Genomic DNA, 22,276 nt, shown 5'->3' with positions numbered 1-22,276 from the left:
CCCTGACAAACCTCTCTATGGCTTTAAAAATAAGAAAAAGCTTGTTTTGAAGTTGAAGAAACCTGTCTGCAAAGCCATAGGCACATCTCACCTCCTCCCAGTCCTGTGTGATACTGGGTAATGGAGGGGGATTCAGAAATGCTGTACAGAACCCAGTTAAGGGCTGCAGGAGGTCAGGCGGCCGCATTTAGCTCGTGCCTTGTGGTTTATATTATCCGAATGCTCTCAGTGATGTTCGGATTGCGAGTTTTCCCGTCTTCCCCTGGGCTGCCAAACGCCTTCATGTTCTGCCTTGTGGATGTTTTGCCAGCTGAACTGATGGGGCCCCTCCTTATCTGGTGTTGAAAAGGACTTTCCGTGCCGAGGAACGGCCTGGGCTGCTGCCGGGAAGGCTCCGAGGGAAAGTAAATTCCTCGAAGGGCTGGTCCTCAGCGAGGCGCTTTTAGTTTTGTCTGACTTCTTTCAGCCGGCATTTCTTGGTCTTTGTAGTCAGGGATTTGAAAGGGAGCTCTTTACCTGCTATCAGGAGCGGCGCTGGGTGGTGACAGAGGGAAAACATTCCCGTCTTCCTGCCTTGATCCTGTGCCGTGGGTGCTGAAAGCTGCTCCCCCCGCCTGCTGTGAGCGCTGCCGGTCCAGATGTGTGTTCAGGTTGCCTTTAAGCTGCATTCAGACGCGTTGCAGCTCTTTGGATGTCTCCCTCAGCCCGGTGAGCAGCACCTTCATCTCTTCCAGCCTCCCTGCCCCCTCCCTGCAGGGAGGTAATAAGGGAGGAGGTGGCAGCTCGGCTGGAATCCTTCCAGCGTCCGTCATCGAGGCGGTCCAGGCTCTGCCAGCAGCCCGGGGCCGCCCGAGGTGGCTTTACCCCATGTGATGTGTGGAGGAGGGCTCCCGACCGTAGGAAATGGGGCCACTGGCACACACCCTGATCCCCGTGTCTTCCTCTGGGCTCACACTCGCTGCTGCAGCTGCTAGAAGCCGGGTGAGCCACGCTCCTTCCGTCCTGCGGGGTAAATAACAGCAATGCTGCTTCGGGACTGCTGGGTGAGAGTCCTTCAGTTGTGACTGCTGGGTGCTGGGGGACAGCTTAAAGGCTTGAGGGCTTTGCCACTTAATTCCAGCTCTTTTCTCAAAGCCTGCTTAGAGGTGGAGGTCCTGCCCCCTGCGGCTTGGGCAGTATCAGGAGGTCCATCCCCTCTGAGCTGACCGCTGGGCTCTTACTGGAATAAAAATATCAGCTTAAAGCTGACAGGCTCAGCACTGGGAAGAAGAAGGCCAGGCATTAAGTTTGGTGCTGTCTTCACGCTGCAGGCTTTATAAAGGCAGCGTAAATCATGTGGGGCAGCTGTGGGCTCCTCAGGCTCACAGAGCTGATCTGCATGCTGGAAACTGAATCCACACGCTTTGCCCCACACCCAGCCGGAGGGAGGCCTGGCAGGTGAAGCTGCTCAGGTGCTGTGCCACATCTCGCTTCTCTTACGTAGCCGTGGAGCACTGCCTGCCTCCCCCGAGCACTAACCTATTTAGTCAGTATTTGGGCTCCAGCATTGTTAAGGTAAAGTTTGCACGGCACAGCGTTGTTTCTCATTCTGGTTGATTTTCTCTTCCTATTAGCCCGTTTTTTTCCTTTGCCCTCATTCTGTTTTTCCCTGCAGAACGCAGATGCTGTTTGCTGAGGAGCCGTGTCAGCCTTCCTTGTAATTAAGAGCCTGGCAGGAGCGAGCGCGGCGGCCGTCCTGGAGATGTCACCTCTGTCGGGGAGCTGACCGTAAGCTGGGGATGCGGGGTGGTGCGGGGGGACCCGCCAGGAGCCCAGCATGGAGCAGTAAGTCACCCCCACTCCTCACAGCTGGGATGCTCCAGCTGCCCATGTCTTGTAGAGCAGCTCCAGCTGTGTCAGAGCCAAGGTTACAGCCCTGTCTGGGTTCAGCCCTCTGGGATGGAGCCTGTGTGTGTATAGGGGAGGAACAAAGCAAGCTGCCGTCGTCTGCAGGCTGCATCTCATCAGCTGGGAAATAGATAATAGTTGTAATGTTGGAAAGTGAGATGGATGGAGAGCTCTCCAGTCAAATGGCCTGAAAATGGGTGAATAGAGTGAAGTTATTCAGTGCTGCTCTGTAATTTGGCTTCAGACTCTGTAGTTCTTTTATTAGCACGAAGGCTCAAAGTGAACAAAAGGAGACGGTGGAGCTGGGGACCTTCTTGCCTCGGGATGTTGTGGAGGCTGAAAGCAGAGATATTCANAAAAACCCATCAGGGTCTGTGAAATGAAAGCAGCCATCCCTGGCTGAGAGCTTCCAGGCTGTGCCCTGCAGTGTGTGGGACAGGGAGCCAATCCCACCTCCCACCCCATCCCATAGATGATGTCGGCTGGCAGAGAAGCAAAAACAAGGGGATGTGAGACTGGATTTGAAGCCTTCCCCATGGTGTACCTTCGGGACAGTTTATTTCCCTCTGTATCTGCTGTGTCGGGTTTGCCTCTTGGGGGCAACCTCGGCCTGCTCCAGCCGTGGCAAAGACAAAAGGGAGTTAATGCGCTGGGGGGGGAAATGACTCACTGCGTCTCTCCCTGGCTTTGCTTTATCAGATAATTTTTGGCAATCGATGCAGTTATTGCTGAAAGGCTCGAAGGGAAGCTGTGTGGGTTGGCCTGAGCGCTGCTTTTCAGAAATGACCCAGTTGCTTCTTGAAGGTCCCGACGCTGCATCTGTCAAAGTTTCTGCTGCCTCGCTGTCCTTTGGAGAGCCTGGCATGGCAGGGCTGCTGCTCTGCAGCTCCAGGCTAATGGGCAGCGCAGAAATCCACTCGTGCAAGATTTACTGCGCTCTCCCGCTGCTCTTTTGCCAGGGATCCCTTGGGCAATCGCTAATCCTATCAGCGCTGCGGTTACCCTGACTTGTATGTAGGGGAGATAGCAAACTTATTGCTCCAGCTCCGCTGGAGTCCTGTGTTCGCAGGCAGACGTGCCACACAAACCCTGTCCGTAAATAACCATTTACATTTATTCAAAGGGCGTTGAGGTATATGGTGGAATAAAAGGAGTATTATTCATGCTTCGTGCTGCGGTTCCTAATGGGGCTTAGCACGCTGATATGACCTACAAAGCTTGTTGTTTCGTGCCCGCAGTGCTCTGATGTTCTTCCTACCCCGAGGGTCAGAAATGACGAGAATAAACGACGATGACGGGTGTCTGGTATAGATCCCCGCTCCCTCGCCTTGGAAGTGTCCTTGCAGGGAGCTGCTGGTGACATTGGCTGGCAGGCAGGGGGACGCTGCGTGCTCGGCCGGTCACGCGATGCGCACAGAGCGGCCTTGGCGTGCCGTACAAAATCGATGCCTCCTGTATGCATAGCACTGCATCCCGAGTTGGCTTTTTTCCCCCTGAAGTGCAGCGGGAGGGCTGGCTGTGGCCACGCATGTGCCATGGCTGTGAGAAGCCCCGGTGTCACAGGCTGCATGCAGCCCCACAGCCCCCAGCAGCTGTGGGTGCCCAGGAGCTGCCTGCTCAGGCTGCTGGGCTGAGTCAGCCCTGCTGGGACAGCGGCTCCGGCTGCTCATTAACCCAGCCCTGCGGTGTGTGCTTCGCTGGCTTTGACACTGCCTTTAATAGCTCCCTCCTCTTTTTTTTTTTTTTTTCTTCTCTTTTTTTTTTCCCCCTTGTTGTTTATAAAGGTAAATTAGCTGTATGGATATGCATGGACATGAATCAAAGGAATTCAGCTGACTCTTAAGAAGCCCCAATTTACACAGTCATGTAATAGGAGATGTGCTTTAACACCGGGATGTGATGAATGCTGCCCAGTCCATAAACACCTCAGGACAAAGGCTGTTTGTGAGTGAGGCATCTCGGCGTAACTTACCCAAATCCGGCTGCGTAGGGGGAAAACCATCAGGCTTTGGAATACATTAACTTGGTTAAGCAGCAGAGGTAGAGGTGAGATGCAGACAGAAGGCTGCAGAGATATTGCAATGAGCTGCAAAGCCTGTGTTTGGAAAGTTTCATGTCCACACAGCACATGCCCAAGGCTCCTCTGCCATCCTTTCCATGGGCTACCCCAGAACTTTAACAAACAGCACACAGAGGGTATGGCTGCCGTCTTCCTCAGGTGGAAACAAAATCCACCACGTCATGGAGGCCTGGCTGCATTTGGGACACGTGCTGATAGATGTGTTGTTAAGAGGAGATGTTTCCATGGCAAAGCATCGCCCTCAGCAGGGCTGTGACCCTTGGGACTGTCCTGTGTGCTCACAGAATCGCTCCAGAGAAGGGAGGGAGCTGCGGGCTGTGTGGGAAGGCCTGGGCTCAGCATTGCCAGTCCTCTGACTTGAAAAGAAAACGAAAACCAGAGGCGAGACTGAAATAGCTCATTTTGTCTCAGCAGACAAATACTTGCTTTGAGCATCGTTGTTGCTCAGGCTAAATTACTTTTAAATGTTGCTGGGGATTGGGCAGCCTTTCTGAGCCGCTCACTGTGCAGCACCCCACTGGGGCAGTGCCTGTAAGGCCAAGCACTCGGATATCGCAGTGATTCTTCCTGATGTCCACTCGGCTTCATTATCTGACCCGTGATTCCCCACCGAGGAGATGTCTCAGCTCCATCCCAGCTACACGCCTCGTCTCTGAACAAAGGGCTGTGTGCCCAGAGGAGGCCGGGAGCCATGGGAAGGTGGATGGATGGTCCTCTTGGGGATGGGGAGAAGCTGCAGGCGAGGGGAGCTGAGAGCCCTATAGCTCCACATAACTGCTGACGTTGCCATAGGGCCGGAGGGATTTTAGCGCCTGATTTGTTGCCCCTACCTCAGGTTCCACAGGAGCCTTGTCATGCACGGCACGGACAGCCACCACTCGCAGTGCATTCCCTGCAGGCACTTTGCTTGCGACACAGCCACGCAGCTCTCCCAGCTCTGCCGGCTCCCTGCTGCGCCTTGCTGAAGGCAGCCTTGCAGCCGCCCTCCTCCCTGTCTCTGCAGCTCTTCTCTAGCAGATGTATTTTTAAATCCCAGCTCATAAATCTTGGAAGCCGCTCTCCTTCCCCCACCCCCTCGCCCCTATCAAAGTGTCAGAGGCGAAGAAAAACCCTGAGAGTGATGTACGCGCTCAGCTTCGGCTGCCAGCGCTTGCGGGTTATTTACGGTGCTGCCGAGGCTGCTGCTTAAATCGTGTGGATGGCAGCAGCCCGGGCTCAGTGCGCAGGAGGGAGAGGTCTCAGCCCTTCATTTGGCAGCGTGTGGCTGCATCTCTGCCATCGCTGCTCATCCCCGGAGTGTTTCTGTTCCCTCCTGTCCCACCTGCTGCTGAGCTGCCCTGGCCGTGTGCTGTCTGTCCGTCTGGACAGGCTGGGAAGGCTTCCCCTGCCTTCCCCTGGGGCAGCAGGGCAGGCGGAGGCTGCCGTGACTCAGCTGCTGCTCCCTGCAGCCAACCGGCACCTGGGCAAAGCATCCCCATTTCCATTTGCAAACGTTGGCACCGGGTCAGGGGGGAGCGTGCAGAGGTTGGGGGCAGCGTCCTGTTCCCCCCCCCCAATGCTGTATGGAGCCAGAGGAAAAGCCTCACCTATAAAAGAAACAGCCCCAAGTGCCCGCAGGATCCACAGCAGGAGGGCTGGCCGTGCCCCTGCCTTCTGGCACATTACAACTTTCTCAGACGAATCCTGCAATGGTAATTTTCCTTGCTGGCTCCCGGCTCAAAGGAACGGTGTTTTGGAAAGTTTGCTCAGTGTCTCAAAGGGAAGAGGATCCTGTGCCTTCCACGCTCTGTGCCTGCTGGTGTGTTCATCCCAGGGCGATGGGCTTGGCAGGGCTCACAAGAGCTGTGCCTGGTCAGGATGACCATTGGCTCCTTGTGCCCAGGTCTGTGCCGTGCCTGGAGGGTGCAGGGGGGAGTGCTGTGCCATTCCTGCACTGGGTTCATCCAGAACTAAAGGGATCTCCCTGCACCCCTTGGGGCTGTGAGCTGGTGGGCACCATGCTGGATTAGCATGGATTTCACAGGGTTTCATAAATCCCCAGCTCCCAGCACAAGGAGGTTTTGTAACTGGCGGCACCGAGCCAAATCCCTGCAATGGGGCTGCATCTCACTGCTCTGGCTCGGAGCGAAGGAGGGGCAGCACCGGGAGCAGCCCAGCCTCCCCACCAAGTGCGTTCTGACTGAAGGCAGCACACTGAGAACAGCCTGCATGGTGTGATGATCCCAATGGGGAATGGAGCACTGTGGCCGTGTTGTCTTAGTGGTGTCACTTGTGATGGGGGTGTGGTGTGATGTGGAAGCCATCACCGTGCTGGCTGGGTGTCAGAGGGGCAAAGCGAGCAGCAGGCGGCTCACTGAGAGCCAGCCAGGTGTTCTGCGTGACACAGAGGGCAATTACAGAGCGGCAGGGCTGGGCTGCCCGGCTGGGCACCGCTGCGGCTCCTCTTCTTCCTCCCCACCCGGCTGCAGCAGGGCTGCACTGTGTTGGGCCCCCAGCTCCAGCTGCAGCCCCAGGAAGGCTGCACATGGCAGGCGAGGCCCGGCCTCTGCACCAGCGGGGCCCTCGATTGCTCCGGAGAATCTCGTGGGGGCAGCAGAGCAAGCGGAAGCTCTGAAAATAGATCTGTTTCCAGCTGCCGATGACTCGCGTTAATTAATTAAAGCCTCGCAAGCTCAGGCCTGTAAATAAGCAGCATGGAGCACACCGGGCTCAGCTTGCTCTTTGCTCATGCACTAATTACCCCACTCCAAGGCCAGGAGCGAGCACAGCCTGAATTTGGGCTTGGGGCCACGTGGGCGGACAGGAGTGCTGCTGTGGGACAGGACAGGACGGGACGGGATGGGATGGGATGGGAGCTGGGGAGTAATGGGTTGAAGCACGGCTGGTGCTTGCAAACAGCTCTCCCTGTGCCCATCCCCGTCCCATGAAGGTGACTGCAGGCAGCAGCCATCAGAGCCTCCTCGAACTCCCCATAGTGACAGCTGACACAGGTGGCTCCCTCCATGCTGTGCCATGTGGAGTCAGGATGCAGCACACACACCCCGTGCTCTGAATGCTCCATCCCCAACAAGCTGTGCGTGCAGTGCTGCTGCCCTGCAGTGCGCTGGGGCTGGCTGGCTCCATCCAGGCTGTGCCAGGCAGGGCTGCGGGTGTGTGTCTAACATGGGGCAGGCAGGAGGCAGAGCGAGGTGTTGGGGAGAAGTGAGGACGGGAGGAAATGGCAATGAGCCGCTGGAGCGTGCAGGGAGGGAGGGCAGGAGCCTGTAGAGAGGGCAGTGAGCTGGGAGCGGAGCTGCATGCCGTGCCAGCACAGCAGGGAAGCACAGCACCCAGCTCCTGCTCCAGCCAGCTCCCAGTGCCCTAGATGCGACCTGCAGATTGCACGCCGTGCTTGTGCTCCGCGTCTCCGTGACGGATGAGGAAGGAGGGCTGAGCCGCGTGGGGCACGGGAGGCTCCCGGGGGCTCGGCACCCCCAGCAGTGCCCACGCGCGGGGTGCCGGCAGCGCAGGGCAGCGCAGCGCACCGGGGGCTCTTTGGCTGCGGGCCGGCTGTGGCGCAACGAGGCTGTGCCGTCGTTTTTTCCCCTTGGAGGACTTTGCCCTCGCGCAGCTCGAGGCCGGGCGCAGTGCCCAGCTGGGCGTGCAGGCTCCTGCTCCCGGCAGCTGGCCGCGCTCCAGGCACCCACCCACGGCTCCGGGGGATCGGGGTGGCCTCACGCCGGGCGCTGCGGGACTCGGGGGCCGCTCCCGCCGCTCCGCGCTCCGGGCCCCGCAGCTCCGCGGCCCTCGTAGAGCCGGGGACGGGCGGCAGGGGGTGCCATAGTGCGGGCGGCGCGGCACGGCCCACGGCGGGGCTGCGCACAGCGACCTGCGGCGGGCGGCACAGCCAGCGCGGAGCCGGGCCGAACCGGACCGAGCCGAGCCGCAGGTAAGCGCCGGGGAGATGGGATCGGGGCCGGGTACCGGAGGGGAGTGGGGTTCGGGTGCTGGATCTGGGGCTTTGGGTCCGCAGATGAGGTGCTGCGTGCCCCAGCGCAGGGTGCGAGTGCTGAGCACGGGGTGCTGGCTCATCCCCGGGCTGGGTTTGGGGCTGCGGGTGCCGGGTCCGGCGCTGCGCACAGCTACGGGCCGGGGCTGCGTCCGGAGCGGCTCGGGGCGCCGGGCCGGGCTGCGGGGAGACACCTCGAGACGGATCGGGACGGAGGTGAAGCGGGGCTGGGGGGGGCTGGGAGCGGGGAGCGGGGCGGGATGGAGGCGGGGGGCACCTGGCGGGGGTTTGGGGTGGCCGCAGCTGCGGGGGAGGAAGCGACGCGCGGGGCTGGGGGCGGTGAAGCCCCCCCTGCTGCCCTCCCTGCTGCCCCGTCCCGATCGGGGTCTGGGGCTGCGCCGCTGGAGCTCGGGATGCCCCGAGCAGGGAGTTGCGTCGTGCTGGACACTGTGCTTGTGCCGGGGCAGAGCGCTGTGCTCCTGGGGCAGGGCTGGGGCTGTGCTCGCTCTGCCCGCAGCCCAGGTGGGCCCGCGGCTCCTCCATCCCGGAGCCTGAGGTGGGGGCGGGGGACTCGGCAGGGATCCGGTGGTGCCGGGGCACCGGCTGTAAGACAAAGGGCTGCCCAAAATGGACGAGCAGCGCAGGATCCCCCATAGCGGGGATATGTTGCTGGGAGCGATGCCCGCTGCCGGCCCCCACCCCATACGGCCGTGGGGACGCTGCCGCCGCCGCCCCCCATGGGATGTGCCCGACGGGTACGGGGCTGAGCTGCCCCCGCCGTGCTGCGATCCCTATCAGCGCTTTGTTTTTGTGTTGCAACCGGAGGGGAAAGAAAAACACAAAACCAATGCCAACCCTTTCAGCTCCCACGAACGAGGGCTGCAGGGCTTTTCCTCCCCCCACCTCCAGCGTCCATCTGTTGGAACCTTTCCCCACCAGTAGTACCGGCAGTGAATCTGGGGTGAGGGCAGCCAGGAGGAAGGTGAGGTTACGGGGCACCTTTGGTACCAGGCTGTGCTCTGCCTGCTGCTCCCCTCCTGCAGGGTGGGAGGGGAGCCCCATTGCTGCCCCCCTGGGGGCTGAGGATCACTCCATCTCCCCGCTGCCAAACCCATGCAAATCCACCTGGCTCTGATGCAAACCACATCAGGAAAGGCCGAGTGCCACACTCGTGGGGTGTATGGGAGAGGGATGCAGAGTTAAAGAGCATCAGCTGCAGTTTGACCCCAAAGCTGGAATTGTTTTGGAGGGAAACTGGAACAAACAAGACGAGGTCGTTAAGCTGGAACCAATAAGGACGCTGCCATCATTTAGTTTTGCTGGACTTTGGGGGAAAAACAATAATAATAAGGAAACAGTTTATCGTTGGAATAAATAAAGCATAAAGAAACAGGCGTGCAGGCGGCCCCCATGGGCCAGGGCCCCTCTTCCTGCATCCTGCAGCCATGGGAGCAGTGCCTGAAACCCGAGCACCGGGGAGAACACGGGTGGCAAAACCCTGAGCAGATCCCATGGTGACCCATGGCCCAGCGAGATGGAGCGCAGTGCATCCACGGGGATGAGCAAATGGGCCCAAATTGGTCCCAACCCCCAAATCTGAGCGTGGCTGCACCGGCAGCTGCTGGCTCTGCAGCGTCCCTTTAAATTTAGGGTTGGGGCTTTGAGTTGTGTTGTTGTTTTTTCATTTTTAATTGTTCCTGGGGGTTTAATTCTAAAATTATTCTCCTGCTTCTGCTGTGGAAGCAATGTGCTCCGACCACAAATCCTTTTAAGGCTGAGCTGCAGCGATGAGCCACGGCGTGCGAGAGAACCGGCACGGGAACCTCTGTGGGGAGCTGTGCTGGGCACTGAGGGCTGTATGTCTCTGTCCATCCGTCTGGCCACACAGTCTCGTTTGGCCACAGCAGGGAATGAAAAACAGGGACGTTGTTTGTTTGTTCTCGGTGGAGATTTTCCCAGCACTGCCTGCTTTTTTTCCCAGTGGAAATGTGGGGCCAGGGCGGCGCTGCTGAGGATGGAGGAGGTGAGATGTGGGGATGGCTTTGCCCCAGGGGTGCTCAGCCCTATGATGCCCCCAGGAAGGCAGGACGCAGCACCTCACATCCCCATCCCCCCCTCCATGTGCTGGTGGAGGGCTGCGGTGGCTCAGCTCACGTCTCAGTTCCTGTTGTGCTCCCATGGTACTCTCCCTCTGCTGCACCCACATCCCAAATTTGGGGAAAGGAGAAGCATCGCGTGAGCCGCGCTATCTCCTGCATCTCCTGGGAAGCGCCTCGGGGTCGAGCAGGGTTTTGTTTAAAGAACCAAAATAAACGCGGAGCAGCGCTGGCTGGCGGAGGTCACGGCGCTCCTTCCCTCCCCGGCCCAGCACCCAGCACGTCACGGATCCCTTTTTCCCGGAGCACTTTTTGCCAAGTAGGCGTTTTTCTTGCTGCTCTTAACAAAGTCCTGTCTGGCTGAGGAGCGGATTGATTGCCTCCCACCCTGGGTCGCAGCACTGACGTATGGGTTGGGTGTCCCTGCTGTGCCCCGTTTGGGGCCGTTTGTTGGTGCTGCACCCAGGGATGTTTCACAGTCTGCTGCAGCAGAGCCACGGCAGGGCTGCAAGTTGGGGAAAAGCTGCAGAAAGTTGCCTGGCAACCTTCATCCCAGCTCTGCTCGCTGGGTACCGCGGGATCTCGCAGGATTTCGCTGCCTTTCCCAAAACAGCGGATTGCCGGGGCTGCACGGCCCTAAATGGACATTGTCATTTTGCTCTGCTTTCCCTCGTCTCTCTGCCTCCCTAAGCTCAGATGCATGCACCGCTTTGCAGAGCATGGCTTAGGGATGCTGGTGGCCGGGGGAGCTCTGGGTTTCTCCCAGTCGCATCCCACGCTCTGGGCTCAGGTCAGGAGCAGGGCCTGGGTACAAAGAGCCTGGGTTGCTGTGGGGTGTGGGAGTTGCTGTCACGGGGAGCACAGCAGTGCCGTGATCTGAGCTGGACCAGGGATGCAGTTCCGTCCTGCTCCTTCCCCCACTCTGTGGGTATTAAAACACACACTCACAGAAACAAATAAATAGAAAAGAGAAGCTCGGAGCAGCCCTTCCCTTCGGGTAAAACATTAACGAGCTCTTGGAGCGAGCTGCTCCATTTCCTTCAGGACAAAGTTGATCTGATCTGGGGTGAAGGAGCCTTTGCACATGGGTGCAGCCTATGGGCTGGAACAGCACAACGTGCCCAGCCCCGGCTCTGCCTGGGTTCTCCTGGGTAAAGTCCGGTGTTGCAGTGTGATGAGGGCAGGGTGTGCGTACAGGAGGTGCCGTCCGGCCACACGCATGGCCCTGCTGTGTTTGTTCCCGGTGCTGTCTGGGCTGTGCTGAGCTCGTAGCACTGTGATGTGACGTGGGCAGGGGATGCTGTGGGCCTGCTTGCTCACTTCTATGCCCTGCTGGTTCCCTGTTGTTTCCCTTCTCCCTCCCCTCTGCCTAAAGCCCGGTGCGGTATTTGCTTTTAGGGAATCTGTCTGCAGCAGGCGTGTTTGAACAGCTTCGCTGGAGGGCCAGGTATTTGGTGTCTATATAGAAAAGAGCCCTAAGCAAACAGGTTAATGCCGGCTGCTTTGCAGGGAGCTCTCCTGTGCGGAGATATCCTATGGTCTGTGTTCTCAGCAGGCTGCAGTGGGGTGCTGGGATCCCACGTCCCATCCGGCCTCCCCACGTCTCCCCATTCTCCTGTCGTGGTTTTGGTCCCTGTGGACTTTGGTGTCCCCATGTGGCCGCTCAGCTCCATGCCTCCCTGTGGTGGTTTCTTAGCCAGGATTTGCCTCCCGAGATGAGGATGCTGAACTTCAAGCCAGCTGTTGATAAAAGGGAAACTGAAATATAGTGGAAAAACACTGTGGGGGGAAAAAAAACACAGTCTTGCTTGAAAACACATGGTGGAGGTGCCAAGTGATTTTGTATTGCTTTCGTTTTGCCCTGTGCTGCGTGTGCCTGGAGCATCCCTCCCCAAACCTCAGCAGTCCCAGTCAGCTCTCTGCATGTTTGGGGTTTTATTTCCTTCCTGCCAGCTCCTGACTTGGCTCTGTGGAAGGAGCAGAACCCTTTGGCTTTCAGGTCACACTGGCTGCACTGCTGCCTTCTTTGGTGGCCAAATTCCTGTGCCCAGCAGCCCCTGTGAGCTTGGCTCTCTGTTTCAGGAGGTTCCCAGGCAGCCCATCCCCAACAGCGGCTGTGCCAGCCCCTCTGGCTGGGGGCTGCCCTCGCTGGGTGCCAGGGACTGAGGATGTGTGGGGGCACAATGCGGCTGCTGACCGCCCTGCTGGTGGCCACAGCCATGGGCTACCCCAACCGGCGCTCTGCCACCAACCTGGATGCCACCCCCAGGACGACAGTCAGCTTTGATGGTACGAGGGCTTTGGGGGGGGGACAGGAAGGAAGCTCACCCTGCTTGGGAGCGTCTCACTGTGACAACCATTTCTCCCTGCAGAGCTGCTGGGCGTGCAGCGGTTCAGCGGGCGCAGTCTGAACTACACCACGCTGCTGCTGGAGGACGAGCGGGGTGTGCTGTATGTGGGGGCCAGGGGGGCCATCTTTGCCCTCAATGCCAGCAATGTGGCTGATGGTTCGCACCGTATGGTGAGCTGCTGTCACCCATTCCCAAGCAGTCTCCAAACTTTTGGGGTGGGGTTCAATGCTGTGATGGCACTTCTCCCTGTGCAGATCCATTGGGAAGCATCTCCAGAGAAGCAGCTGGACTGCCTGCAGAAGGGCAGGAACAACAAGGTACGGCCATCACTGGGCAGTGGGGGTCCCATGGTGTCCCCCTGTGGTGTCCCCAGGCAGTAATGTGTGTCCTGTCCACCGCAGACTGAGTGCTTCAACCACGTGCGGTTCCTACAGAGGCTGAACACCACACACCTCTACGCCTGTGGCACCTACGCCTTCCACCCGCTCTGTGCTTCCATTGTGAGTCCGCCCGTCCCCATCGTTGTCCCCATCCAGGGTGGCTTTGGGTTGGCAGCACCCGGGCACAGTTGCTGTCACACCGATGCCGCAGGTCCCTGACAGCCACATGGGCTCCTGCATGTCCCACATCCCCCCCACAGCCATGGTGTGTGTCCCCAAGTCCCCAGCAGCTCATGGCAGGTCTGTGCCTGTTTTTAAGGCTGCGCTGCTGGTCTGGTGTGTCCCCAGCCACTAGAGGAGCTGCCACACTTGGCTCCATCATTATTTTAAGTGCTTTGAACTTGAACCCCCGACCCCCAAAGAAAATAACTCCTATGGTGACACAGATGTTGCAGGGAAGACCCAGCCCTGCTGAGGATAACATTGGGTGTTGGTGTTTGGCTGGGGGCTCATCCTGCCTGGAGGGGGTGGCCGTGGGCATGGCTTTGTCCCTGCACTGGTGGGCACAGAGCTGTTCCCTGTGCTGATATCCCCGGTCCTGCAGGATGCTGACAGGTTCACGCTGCCCTCCCGCTTCGAGGAAGGCAAAGAGAAGTGTCCCTACGACCCCTCCCGTGGCTACACCGGCCTCATTGTGGGTAAGTGGTACTTCACCAGGTCAGGACAATTAGGGCCACTATGGGGGCAGTCAAGGTGTAGTGAGATTGGTTATCTCCTTCCTTCTCCTCCTCCACTGCCCGGGGCATGTGGATGTGGCGGCTTTTGGGGCTGTCCCCACAGTCCCTGGGGTATGGTGGCCATGCTGATGGGTGCCTGCATTGTGCAGATGGTGGATTGTACACAGCCACACGCTATGAGTTTCGGAGCCTCCCTGACATCCGGAGGAACCTGCACCAGCGGCCACTGAAGACAGAGGAGTCCCCTCTGCACTGGCTGAATGGTAAAGGTGTCCTTGTCCCCTGGGCTTGTTCAGAGTGTTGTCCTGCAGGGGAGGACTGAGGCAGGGAGGGATTGTGGGGACCTGGTGAGTTCCCAGTTGTTACTTCTCACTCCATTTCCCCCAGATGCTGACTTTGTGACCTCCGTACTGGTCCAGGAAAGCAAGGACAGTCTCGTGGGTGACGATGACAAAATCTATTACTTCTTCATGGAGCGAGCAGGAGAAGAGACCACGTCCTTCTTCGACAAGAGCCAGGTGGCTCGGGTAGCCCGGGTGGCCCGCGTGTGCAAGGTAGGGGTGTCCCTGTGGGGCAAAGGATGTGGGCATGCACCTGGGGGCAGAGCTGGTTGTGTGCTCGGGGGGTTGGGCTTCCCATAGTGGGGAATGGGGATTGTGAGGATGGGGACTGGCTCTGCACTGCGGATGCTGGGCTCAGTGCACCCACCAAGAACCCCTGTCCACCTTCCCAGAGTGACCTGGGGGGGAAGAAGATTCTGCAGCGCAAGTGGACGTCCTTCATGAAGGCGCGCCTGGTGTGCTACATCCCCTACTATGAGGTGCTGCGCAGCGTCTGCAGCCTGGACGGTGGCGGCTGGGCCAGCACCGTCTTCTATGCCGCCTTCACACTCTCAGCGCAGTGGTGAGCAGGGCCGGGCGTGGGGCTGGATGGAGGTGGTGCTGGGGGATAACGGGAGGTCCTGCACCCAGGAGGACGATGGAGGCCTCGGCTGTGTGCCGCTATGACATCTCTGAGGTGCAGCGTGCCTTCGAGGGGCCCTACATGGAGTACCAGGACTCCTCCCGCAAGTGGTCCCGCTATGATGGAGCAGTGCCCGAACCCCGGCCCGGCTCCGTGAGTGCTGGGGATGTGGTGGGTTTGGGGAGGGGGCGCAGGTGGGTGAGCCCCCACTGAGAGCCGTGTCCTCCCCTGGGCAGTGCATCACCGACAGCTCCCGCCGGAGGGGCTACAACTCGTCGCAGGACCTGCCCAACAGCGTGCTGGACTTTGTTAAGCTGCACCCGCTGATGTTCGAGGAGGTGCAGCCGGCGGGCGGCGAGCCTCTGCTGGTGAAGAGGAGCGTGGCATACAGCCGCCTGGCGGTGGACCGGGTGCAGGCCCTCGATGGGCGCTCCTACGATGTGCTGTTCATGGGGACGGGTGAGTAGTAGGACATGGGACGGGTCCCCGCGTGGTGCTGGGGGTCCCGCATCCCCTCACTGCCCTTTTTGCAGGGGATGGCTGGCTGCACAAGGCCGTGGTGCTGGGCTCCAGCCTCCACATCATCGAGGAGGTGCAGGTGTTCCAGGACCCGCAGCCTGTGGAGACTCTGGTGGTGTCCCACAGACAGGTGAGGGGCGGCAATGGGGCTGGGGGCGGCACGGGGCACCCATGTGTGGGGCAACACTGCGAGCTGGCCCTTTCCATCCCAGAGGAGCCTGTACGTGGGGGCTGCTAGTGGAGTCCTGCAGGTGCCCCTGGCCTCCTGCGCCAGGTACAGCTCCTGCTATGACTGCATCCTCGCCCGGGATCCCTACTGTGCCTGGGATGGCAGGGCCTGCCGTGACACTTCCAGCGGGGACAGGTAGGGACAGTGCTGATGGGTGGTGGCTGTGGGGCTGGCAGCAGGGCCATGTGCTGAACTCCAGTGTCCCACAGCACAGGGCTGGTGCAGGATGTGCAGAGTGGCAATGTGGGATGTCGGAGTGGCTCCGGTCGGGGTAAGTCATCATAGAATCACAGAGTGGTTGGGTTGGAAGGGGACCCTAAAGCCCATCCATTTTCAACCCCTGTCATGGGGGGTTGGAAGGTCAGGATGCCCAGGATCCCATCCAGCCTGACCTTGAACACCTCCATGGATGGGGGCACCCGCAGCCCTCTGGGCAGCATGTGGCAGGGCCTCGCCTCCCTCCAAGTGATAAATGTCCTTTTGACATGTGTCCCCACAGGCTCCCTGCCGTGGAAGAACCGCACGGTGCTGCGTGGGGATGATGTGCTGCTGCCCTGTGACCAGCGCTCCAACTTGGCACGGGCTGTCTGGCTGGTGAATGGCAGCGAGGTGCCGGGCACGGGGCAGGAACGGCTGCGCATTGGGGTGGATGGGCTGCTGGTGACCAACACGATGCCAGGACACAGCGGCGAGTACCGCTGCTACGGCGAGGAGCGTGGGCTGCGCACGCTGCTGGCTGCATACAGCCTCACTGTGCTGCCCCAGCTGCCTCGTGCCACCGCCACCACCACCTCCGGGCCCGTAGCGGCCAGCCAGGCTTCTGGAGACACCAAGGTGGTCTACGTGTCGGCTATCGTGGTGCTGGTGGTCCTGTGTGCCGTGCTGGGCACCGTCCTGCTCTACGTGTCCTGCCTGGAGAAGCGCAGGGGGAAGTATGTGCTGGGGGAGCCGCGGGCTGTGAGCCCGGAGCTGCAGACGGTGTCAGGCAGCTGCCTGCGCAAAACCCGCGGGGAGGAGGAGGATGAGGAGGATGAAGAGGATCTGGCGTATCCCTGCCTGCGCATCATCCCCGGTGAAGCACCCACAGCCACCTTGTCCCCAGCCAAGGAGCTGCCGGTGGCCGTGCCCCCACCTCCACCGCCACCGCTGCCCACCGAGCTCACCAACGGGGTGGGCTCCCTGCCCAACGTCCTCCGCAAGATGAATGGCAACAGCTACATGCTGCTGCAGCAGCAGGACGAGCCGCTGGCCTCACCGCTCTACAGCGCGTCCTTCACCGAGGAGCTCAGCAAGATCCTGGAGAAGCGGAAACACATGCAGCTGGTGGAGAAGCTGGATGAGAGCTCCGTGTAGGACTGGGGTCCCTCCAGTCCCTTTTCCCACCCCTGCCAGCAGTGTTACAGACTCAGCGAAACTACCTCTGGGACCGCAGTGCCGGGCTGGGCCCGGGCTTGGCCATCCCTATGGCTTTTCACTCACTTTTGAGACTCAATATACAGAAAAAAAACCACTATGGGAAAAGAAAGAGAAAAATATCCCCCAAAGAAGAATCTATTTAAATTTGGGAGCTCTATTTATGTATAAAAACCCACGGATGGAGGCCACGAGCTGGAGGCAGGAGCCGGAGCACGGCTAATGGTGGACATGGGGAGGGAGGGCTTGTGTCTGTCTGTCCGTCTGTCCATCCAGGCAGGAGAGACCCTGTCCTGGATGTGTGGACCTGGTCCACCCCACTGGGCATCCCCAGCCCTGGGTGTCCAGGCGCTGAGAGGTGGGTGCAGAGCAGGACTGTGGGCTCTGGGCTGTGCTGCCGGGCCGCCAGCCGCTGCCTGCTGCACGTGTGCTCCCCAGGGCTGCCTGCAGGAAGGATGCGCAGCGAGGGACGGCGAGGAAGAAGAGGAGAGCTGTCCCCACAAGTGGGATGAAGTTACCCGTGCCCACCATCAGCCCAGGGTGAGACACAGAATGGGTGCTATGGGGAGGGGTACCACTGTGGGGAACCCGACCCTGACAGCGTGTTGCCCTCCTCCCGCAGGGTGCTGCTGGCAGCAGGACTGCTCTCTGTGCTGAGGGCCATGCACACCGGTTGGCTTGTCTGCATCTTCGCCATGTGCTGTGGGAAGGGACCAGCGTCCTCTCAGCATCCTTGCCCTTCAGACTGGACACGATGCGCTTCTGCATCCTTACGTGGTGCCAGCAGTTGCTGGGATCTTGGCTGCTGCCCCCATGCCACGGACTGTCCCCTTGCACACTGAGGAGCTGCCCCATGGCCTGCTCCATGCGGGGCCTCCAGCTCCCTGCAGCCCCTCACTCCCTCATCTACCTCTTCTCCCAAACCCTGGCGACAAGAAGGACACCCCAGCTCTGTCCCTCGTGTCCCCTCTGTCACACCCCCTGGACTGAGGGCATGGCCCAAAGCACAGCCCCTCCCCGCCGGGCATTCCATTCCCTGTGTGGGGTGGATGAGCCACCCCGAGGGGACACCGCATTCCCCCTTACGGCCCCAGGGCAATAAAGGTGACGGCTCCGCGTGGAAGCGGCGGTGCATCAACGTGCTGTTTATTGCGGCGGTGCATCAACGTGCTGTTTATTGCGGTGCCGTGCGGGGGCCGCGCACGGTGAGGGAGGAAGGTTTGTTGGTGAGCGGGTGCCACTGGCCCTGCACGCTGGGGTTGGCGGTGTGGAAGGGTTTGCGGATCCGCACGATGTCCAGGCCGGACTGGGAGGCCAGCTTGGCGGCCAGCTGCACGATCTCCTCGCTGCTCTTACTGGCGATCAGCTCCTCCCGCACCGTGCCGTTCACTGCGGGGTAACACACACAGACACTCGGTAACACACACAGACACTCGGTAACACACACAGACACTCGGTAACACACACAGACACTGTAACAGACACTCGGTAACAGCCGCTCGGTGTGTCCTTGCCGTTCCCCGCACTCACGGTACTCGGCCTGCAGCAGGGGCGCGGGGCAGTCGCAGGGCCGCACGTACAGCACCACGTCCGGGTGTCTCCGGGCGAAATCCACCGCCTGCTCCTCCACGAACTGCCTGCGGACGGAGCGGGATGAGCCGAGCTCGGGGCTCGTGGTGCCGGGGGTGCCGGGGGCCGAAGGTCTCACCTGGCTCCGCGTGCGTCGGGCGCGTTGGGGCTGAACACGACGTGCAGGAGCTGCAGCTGCCGCACGTACCGGCCCACGCCGTTGTGCAGCACGGCCGTCAGGAAGCGGCTCGCCGTGCCGCGGCCCGTCATGTCGCCGCCCGGAACCGGAACGGAGCTGGGCGAACATCCGGCCGGTAGTGACGGCGGCCGGGACAGACATGGCGGCGCCCGCGGGGCTCCACGTGGGGGGGGCGGCCTGAGCCGTGCCGATGCTGGGCCGGGATGGCGGCGGTGCCGCTGCGGCCCTGCAGAGCCTCGGGCCGGCTCCTGCCGCTGCTGCGCGGCGGGGCGCGGAGCCGCGGGGCGTCCCCGTGGGCGGCGGGGCCGGGCCGGGTGTCGCAGCGGCGCTACAAGAAGGACGTGCTGCCCGAGCCCGGCGGCGCCGCGCCCGCCGTGTCCGTCACCGAGATCCGGCGGTACCTCCGCGCTCAGGGCGTCCCCTTCCAGGACGGCTACAGCTGCCTGCACGCACCCAGCATGTTCGGCACCGAGCCGCCCGCCGCCGGGCCGCCCTTCACGCTGTTCATCGACAAGACGACGGGCAGCTTCCTCTGCACCGCCACGTTGGCCGAGGGCGGCTGGCAGGACCTGCAGGCTGCCGTGGAGCTGCGGCACCGCGGGGTCCCGGCGCCCGGCCCTGAGGAAGGAGTAGAGCACGAGGAGGAGGAGGAGGAGGAGGCGAGGAGAGCGCGCGAGGATGCTCGGCGCATCTGGGAGCGGGCGCTGCCGCTGGGAGAGCTGCTGGACCAGGAGGAGACGCAGAGCACCAAGGCGGCCTTCGGCATCGCCCCGCTGGCTGACAGCACGCTGAAGCGCTTCGGGGTGCGCTACCTGCGGGCGGCCAAGGCCCTGGTGTTCCCTTGGTTCGCCCCACGCGATGCGGCGCTGCGGGGCCTGAAGCTGCTGGTGGCAGAGCGGCGAGGTGACGCCGTGAGCTACACCGAGGAGACGTTCCCCCGTTTCGATGCCTACCGCAACCTCTTTGGGCTGCCGCTCATCGGCCGCCGCGACACCGAGGTCGTGCTGACCGGGAGGGAGCTGGATGCCCTGGCCCTGCACCAAGCCACCGGTGTGCCCTGCCTGGCGCTGCCACGCGGGGCCACCATCCTGCCGCCCGCCCTGCTGCCGTACCTGGAGCAGTTCAGGCGCGTCACGCTGTGGCTGGGTGATGACCTGCGCTCCTGGGAGGCCGCCAAGATCTTCGCCCGCAAGCTGAACCCCAAGCGCTGCTCGCTGGTGCAGCCCGGAGACCTCCAGCCGCGGCCCTTGGAAGCGCTGAACAGGGGACTGAACCTCACCAAGATCCTGCGTGCCGCCCTGCCTGCTGGACACAAAGCCATCGTGTCCTTCCGACAGCTGCGCGAGGAGGTGTTTGGGGAGCTGGCCAACAGCGAGCAGGTGGCTGGAGTCAAGTGGGCGCGCTTCCCTGAGCTCAACAAGCTGCTCAAGGGGCACCGCCGGGGCGAGCTCACTGTATTCACTGGTGAGGGTCAAAGTCAGGCATGGGATGCTGCTCGTCCCAAGCTTGGGTTTCTACCACTGGGTTCTTTCTTTTAGTATGACCATCACCATTGCACTCATTTTCCTGTTTACTTTCAGGTCCGACAGGCAGCGGAAAGACGACATTCATTAGTGAGTATGCGCTGGACCTGTGCACGCAAGGGGTGTGCACGCTGTGGGGCAGCTTTGAGATCAACAACGTCCGCCTGGCCAAGATCATGCTGACCCAGTTTGCCACCCGGCGCTTGGAGGACCAGCTGGAGCTGTATGACGAGTGGGCCGACCGCTTTGAGGACCTGCCGCTCTACTTCATGACCTTCCATGGACAACAGAACATCAAGTATGGCACCATCCCTTTGTCCTTTAATGGAGTTCTCCTTCCGTGTGCTGTGGCACAGAGGGGTAGATGTGGGGCTGGGCACACTGTGGTGGTTGGGGTGGCAAAGGGTGGCTCACTGGGCTGCACAGTGGCATCCAACTGGTGGAGGGGGGGTGGAGGAAAGGAAGGAGGGAGATCTTGGGTGGTGCTGCCACCTCCCCCTGTGCCTGGCTGGGTGTCCCCAATGCTGGTGTTCCCCTTGCAGGACAGTGCTTGACACCATGCAGCACGCCGTCTACATGTATGACATCACCCACGTGGTGGTGGACAACCTGCAGTTCATGATGGGCCACGAGCAGCTCTCTGCAGACAGGTAATGCTTCTCTGGGAGTAGTGATACCACCTGGCTGTCCTGTCTGGTGTAGGAGCCCACATTAGAATCATTTGGATTGGAAAACACCTCAAAGATCATTGAGTCCAAACCCAGGCCATTCTCACTGTGCTCACTAAACCATGTCCCTTGGTGCCACATCTTTAACACCTGCAGGAAGGCTGATGTCACCACCAGCCCATTCCAGTCCCTCACTGCTCTCTGAGAAGAATGATCCTAATATCCAACCTGTCCCATTTTGGGGCAGTCACCCCCACTGAGCGCTGACACACATGGGGTTGTGGCACTGTCCCCATTTGCCCCCTTGCTGTTCCCCTGCAGGTTGGCAGCACAGGACTTCATCGTCGGCGCCTTCCGCAAGTTTGCCACCGACAACACGTGCCACATCACGCTGGTCATCCACCCGCGCAAGGAGGACGACGAGAAGGAGCTGCAGACCGCCTCCATCTTCGGCTCTGCCAAGGTGGCTCCTCCTGGGCCTCAGGCGGGGACAGGGTGGGGACATTGGCACGTCGCCGTGACCCAAACTGTGCTGCAGTGGGGCTGGGTGTCCCCTGCCATCTGGTGGCACGCGGCTGATTGATGCTCATCAGCTGTGGGTGGGATGTGGCATGAGTTGCTCCGTGGGGTAGCAGGGAGGACGCTGGGTGTGGGGGTGCCCCGTGCCCTGCAGCACCCCCTGGAGATGTTCTCCTCCCCCAGGCCAGCCAGGAGGCCGACAACGTCCTCATCCTGCAGGACCGCAAGCTCACGACGGGTCCCGGGAAGCGCTACCTGCAGGTGTCCAAGAACCGCTTTGATGGCGATGTAGGCGTCTTCCCGCTGGAATTCAACAAGGCCTCGCTCACCTTCTCCTCCTACGGCAAAAGCAAGGCCAAGCTGAAGAAGGTGAAGGAGGAGAAGGCGCCTTCACCCAAGAAGGGTCCCAATGGAGGAGGTGTGGGTGGCTCTGGCAAGCCCTGAGTGTGGCAGGGACAACCTTGGTACTCGGGCACACCAGGTGCCGTGCGGCTGCGCTCCTCCTGAGCAGAGCACGATGCTGGGAGATGGGAGAGGAGTGGATGTGCAGGCTTTGGGGTCTCTGTACCCTGAGCAGGTCAATATAGGGTTGCTAAGTGGAGGCTGATGGCCCAGGTTTACCTCCCGCACGGTGTGGTGCTAGTGCAGCTCTGCCGGCTCTGAGCCCGGCCCCTCTGGCCACATGTACCACCAGCAGCAGTAGCAGCAATGCCTCAGGGACACAGCCCTGGGCGCCTCGGAGCCTCTCATGGCAAAACACTGTGTCTGAGCCAGTCCTCCCCAGCACAGGGGAGCCCGCCGTGGGCTTTTGGCCCATCCCTCTGTTTTCTTTACACTTTTATTAAAGCAGAGCTGTTCAAGCTGTTTGTCCTTCGCTGCATGAGCGTCCCCGTGCTCCCATCCCCCATCCCTCCAACTTTGGGTCCCATTCAGCCCCGTGTCCATGCTGTGCGTGGGGCAGGACGGCACAGCGGGGCCCCATGGCCCCACGCACACACACACCTCCCGCCCCAGCGCTGACCCAGCACCGGGCACCTCCCCGCCACCGCGCCCCACGGCTCCCACGCGTGGGGCCGGGAGGAGGCATTGGCCGCCGCGCCGGGAGCCGGGCCCATGGCGGAGGACGGGGATGTGGAGGTGAGCGGGACGCAGCCC

At 60.9% G+C, this 22,276-nt stretch overlaps 3 protein-coding genes across 10 annotated transcripts; 2 read left to right on the top strand and 1 right to left on the bottom strand.

Moving 5' to 3' along the window:
* Window positions 1-36: 36 nt before the first annotated feature.
* Window positions 37-17,766, top strand: SEMA4G (semaphorin 4G). 6 transcript variants are annotated; one of them, XM_032445562.1, is made up of 17 exons: window positions 37-981; window positions 1,655-1,767; window positions 12,134-12,340; window positions 12,424-12,572; window positions 12,657-12,719; window positions 12,804-12,902; window positions 13,387-13,480; window positions 13,669-13,782; window positions 13,907-14,073; window positions 14,253-14,422; window positions 14,491-14,635; window positions 14,719-14,941; window positions 15,016-15,131; window positions 15,214-15,365; window positions 15,440-15,501; window positions 15,730-17,183; window positions 17,266-17,766. In XM_032445562.1, the coding sequence occupies exons 3-16, from the start codon at window positions 12,220-12,222 to the stop codon at window positions 16,581-16,583; spliced, it is 2,529 nt and encodes an 842-aa protein (XP_032301453.1). In that variant the 5' UTR covers window positions 37-981; window positions 1,655-1,767; window positions 12,134-12,219; the 3' UTR covers window positions 16,584-17,183; window positions 17,266-17,766. The 6 variants fall into 6 exon arrangements, with proteins under 6 accessions (XP_032301453.1, XP_015722549.1, XP_032301455.1 ...); XM_015867063.2 differs by having other exon boundaries at window positions 37-1,043; XM_032445564.1 differs by lacking the exon at window positions 37-981 and adding an exon at window positions 1,394-1,554.
* MRPL43 (mitochondrial ribosomal protein L43) lies at window positions 17,764-18,527 on the bottom strand. Of its 2 annotated transcripts, none has more exons than XM_015867074.2 (3): window positions 18,352-18,527; window positions 18,111-18,280; window positions 17,764-18,032 (listed from the first exon to the last, which is right to left on the bottom strand). In XM_015867074.2, the coding sequence occupies exons 1-3, from the start codon at window positions 18,480-18,482 to the stop codon at window positions 17,818-17,820; spliced, it is 516 nt and encodes a 171-aa protein (XP_015722560.1). In that variant the 5' UTR covers window positions 18,483-18,527; the 3' UTR covers window positions 17,764-17,817. The 2 variants fall into 2 exon arrangements, with proteins under 2 accessions (XP_015722560.1, XP_015722561.1); XM_015867075.2 differs by having other exon boundaries at window positions 18,174-18,280; window positions 18,352-18,526.
* On the top strand, window positions 18,527-21,981 carry TWNK (twinkle mtDNA helicase). Of its 2 annotated transcripts, none has more exons than XM_015867071.1 (5): window positions 18,527-19,875; window positions 19,992-20,232; window positions 20,477-20,584; window positions 20,924-21,065; window positions 21,341-21,981. In XM_015867071.1, the coding sequence occupies exons 1-5, from the start codon at window positions 18,615-18,617 to the stop codon at window positions 21,563-21,565; spliced, it is 1,977 nt and encodes a 658-aa protein (XP_015722557.1). In that variant the 5' UTR covers window positions 18,527-18,614; the 3' UTR covers window positions 21,566-21,981. The 2 variants fall into 2 exon arrangements, with proteins under 2 accessions (XP_015722557.1, XP_015722556.1); XM_015867070.1 differs by having other exon boundaries at window positions 18,535-19,875; window positions 21,305-21,981.
* Window positions 21,982-22,276: the final 295 nt, after the last annotated feature.

The sequence above is a fragment of the Coturnix japonica genome, chromosome 6, assembly GCF_001577835.2.
Source record: "Coturnix japonica isolate 7356 chromosome 6, Coturnix japonica 2.1, whole genome shotgun sequence".
NCBI classification, from domain to species: Eukaryota; Metazoa; Chordata; class Aves; order Galliformes; family Phasianidae; genus Coturnix; species Coturnix japonica.
Note: the sequence above shows the minus strand (reverse complement) of the source record. Positions and strands in the feature narration are given on the sequence as shown.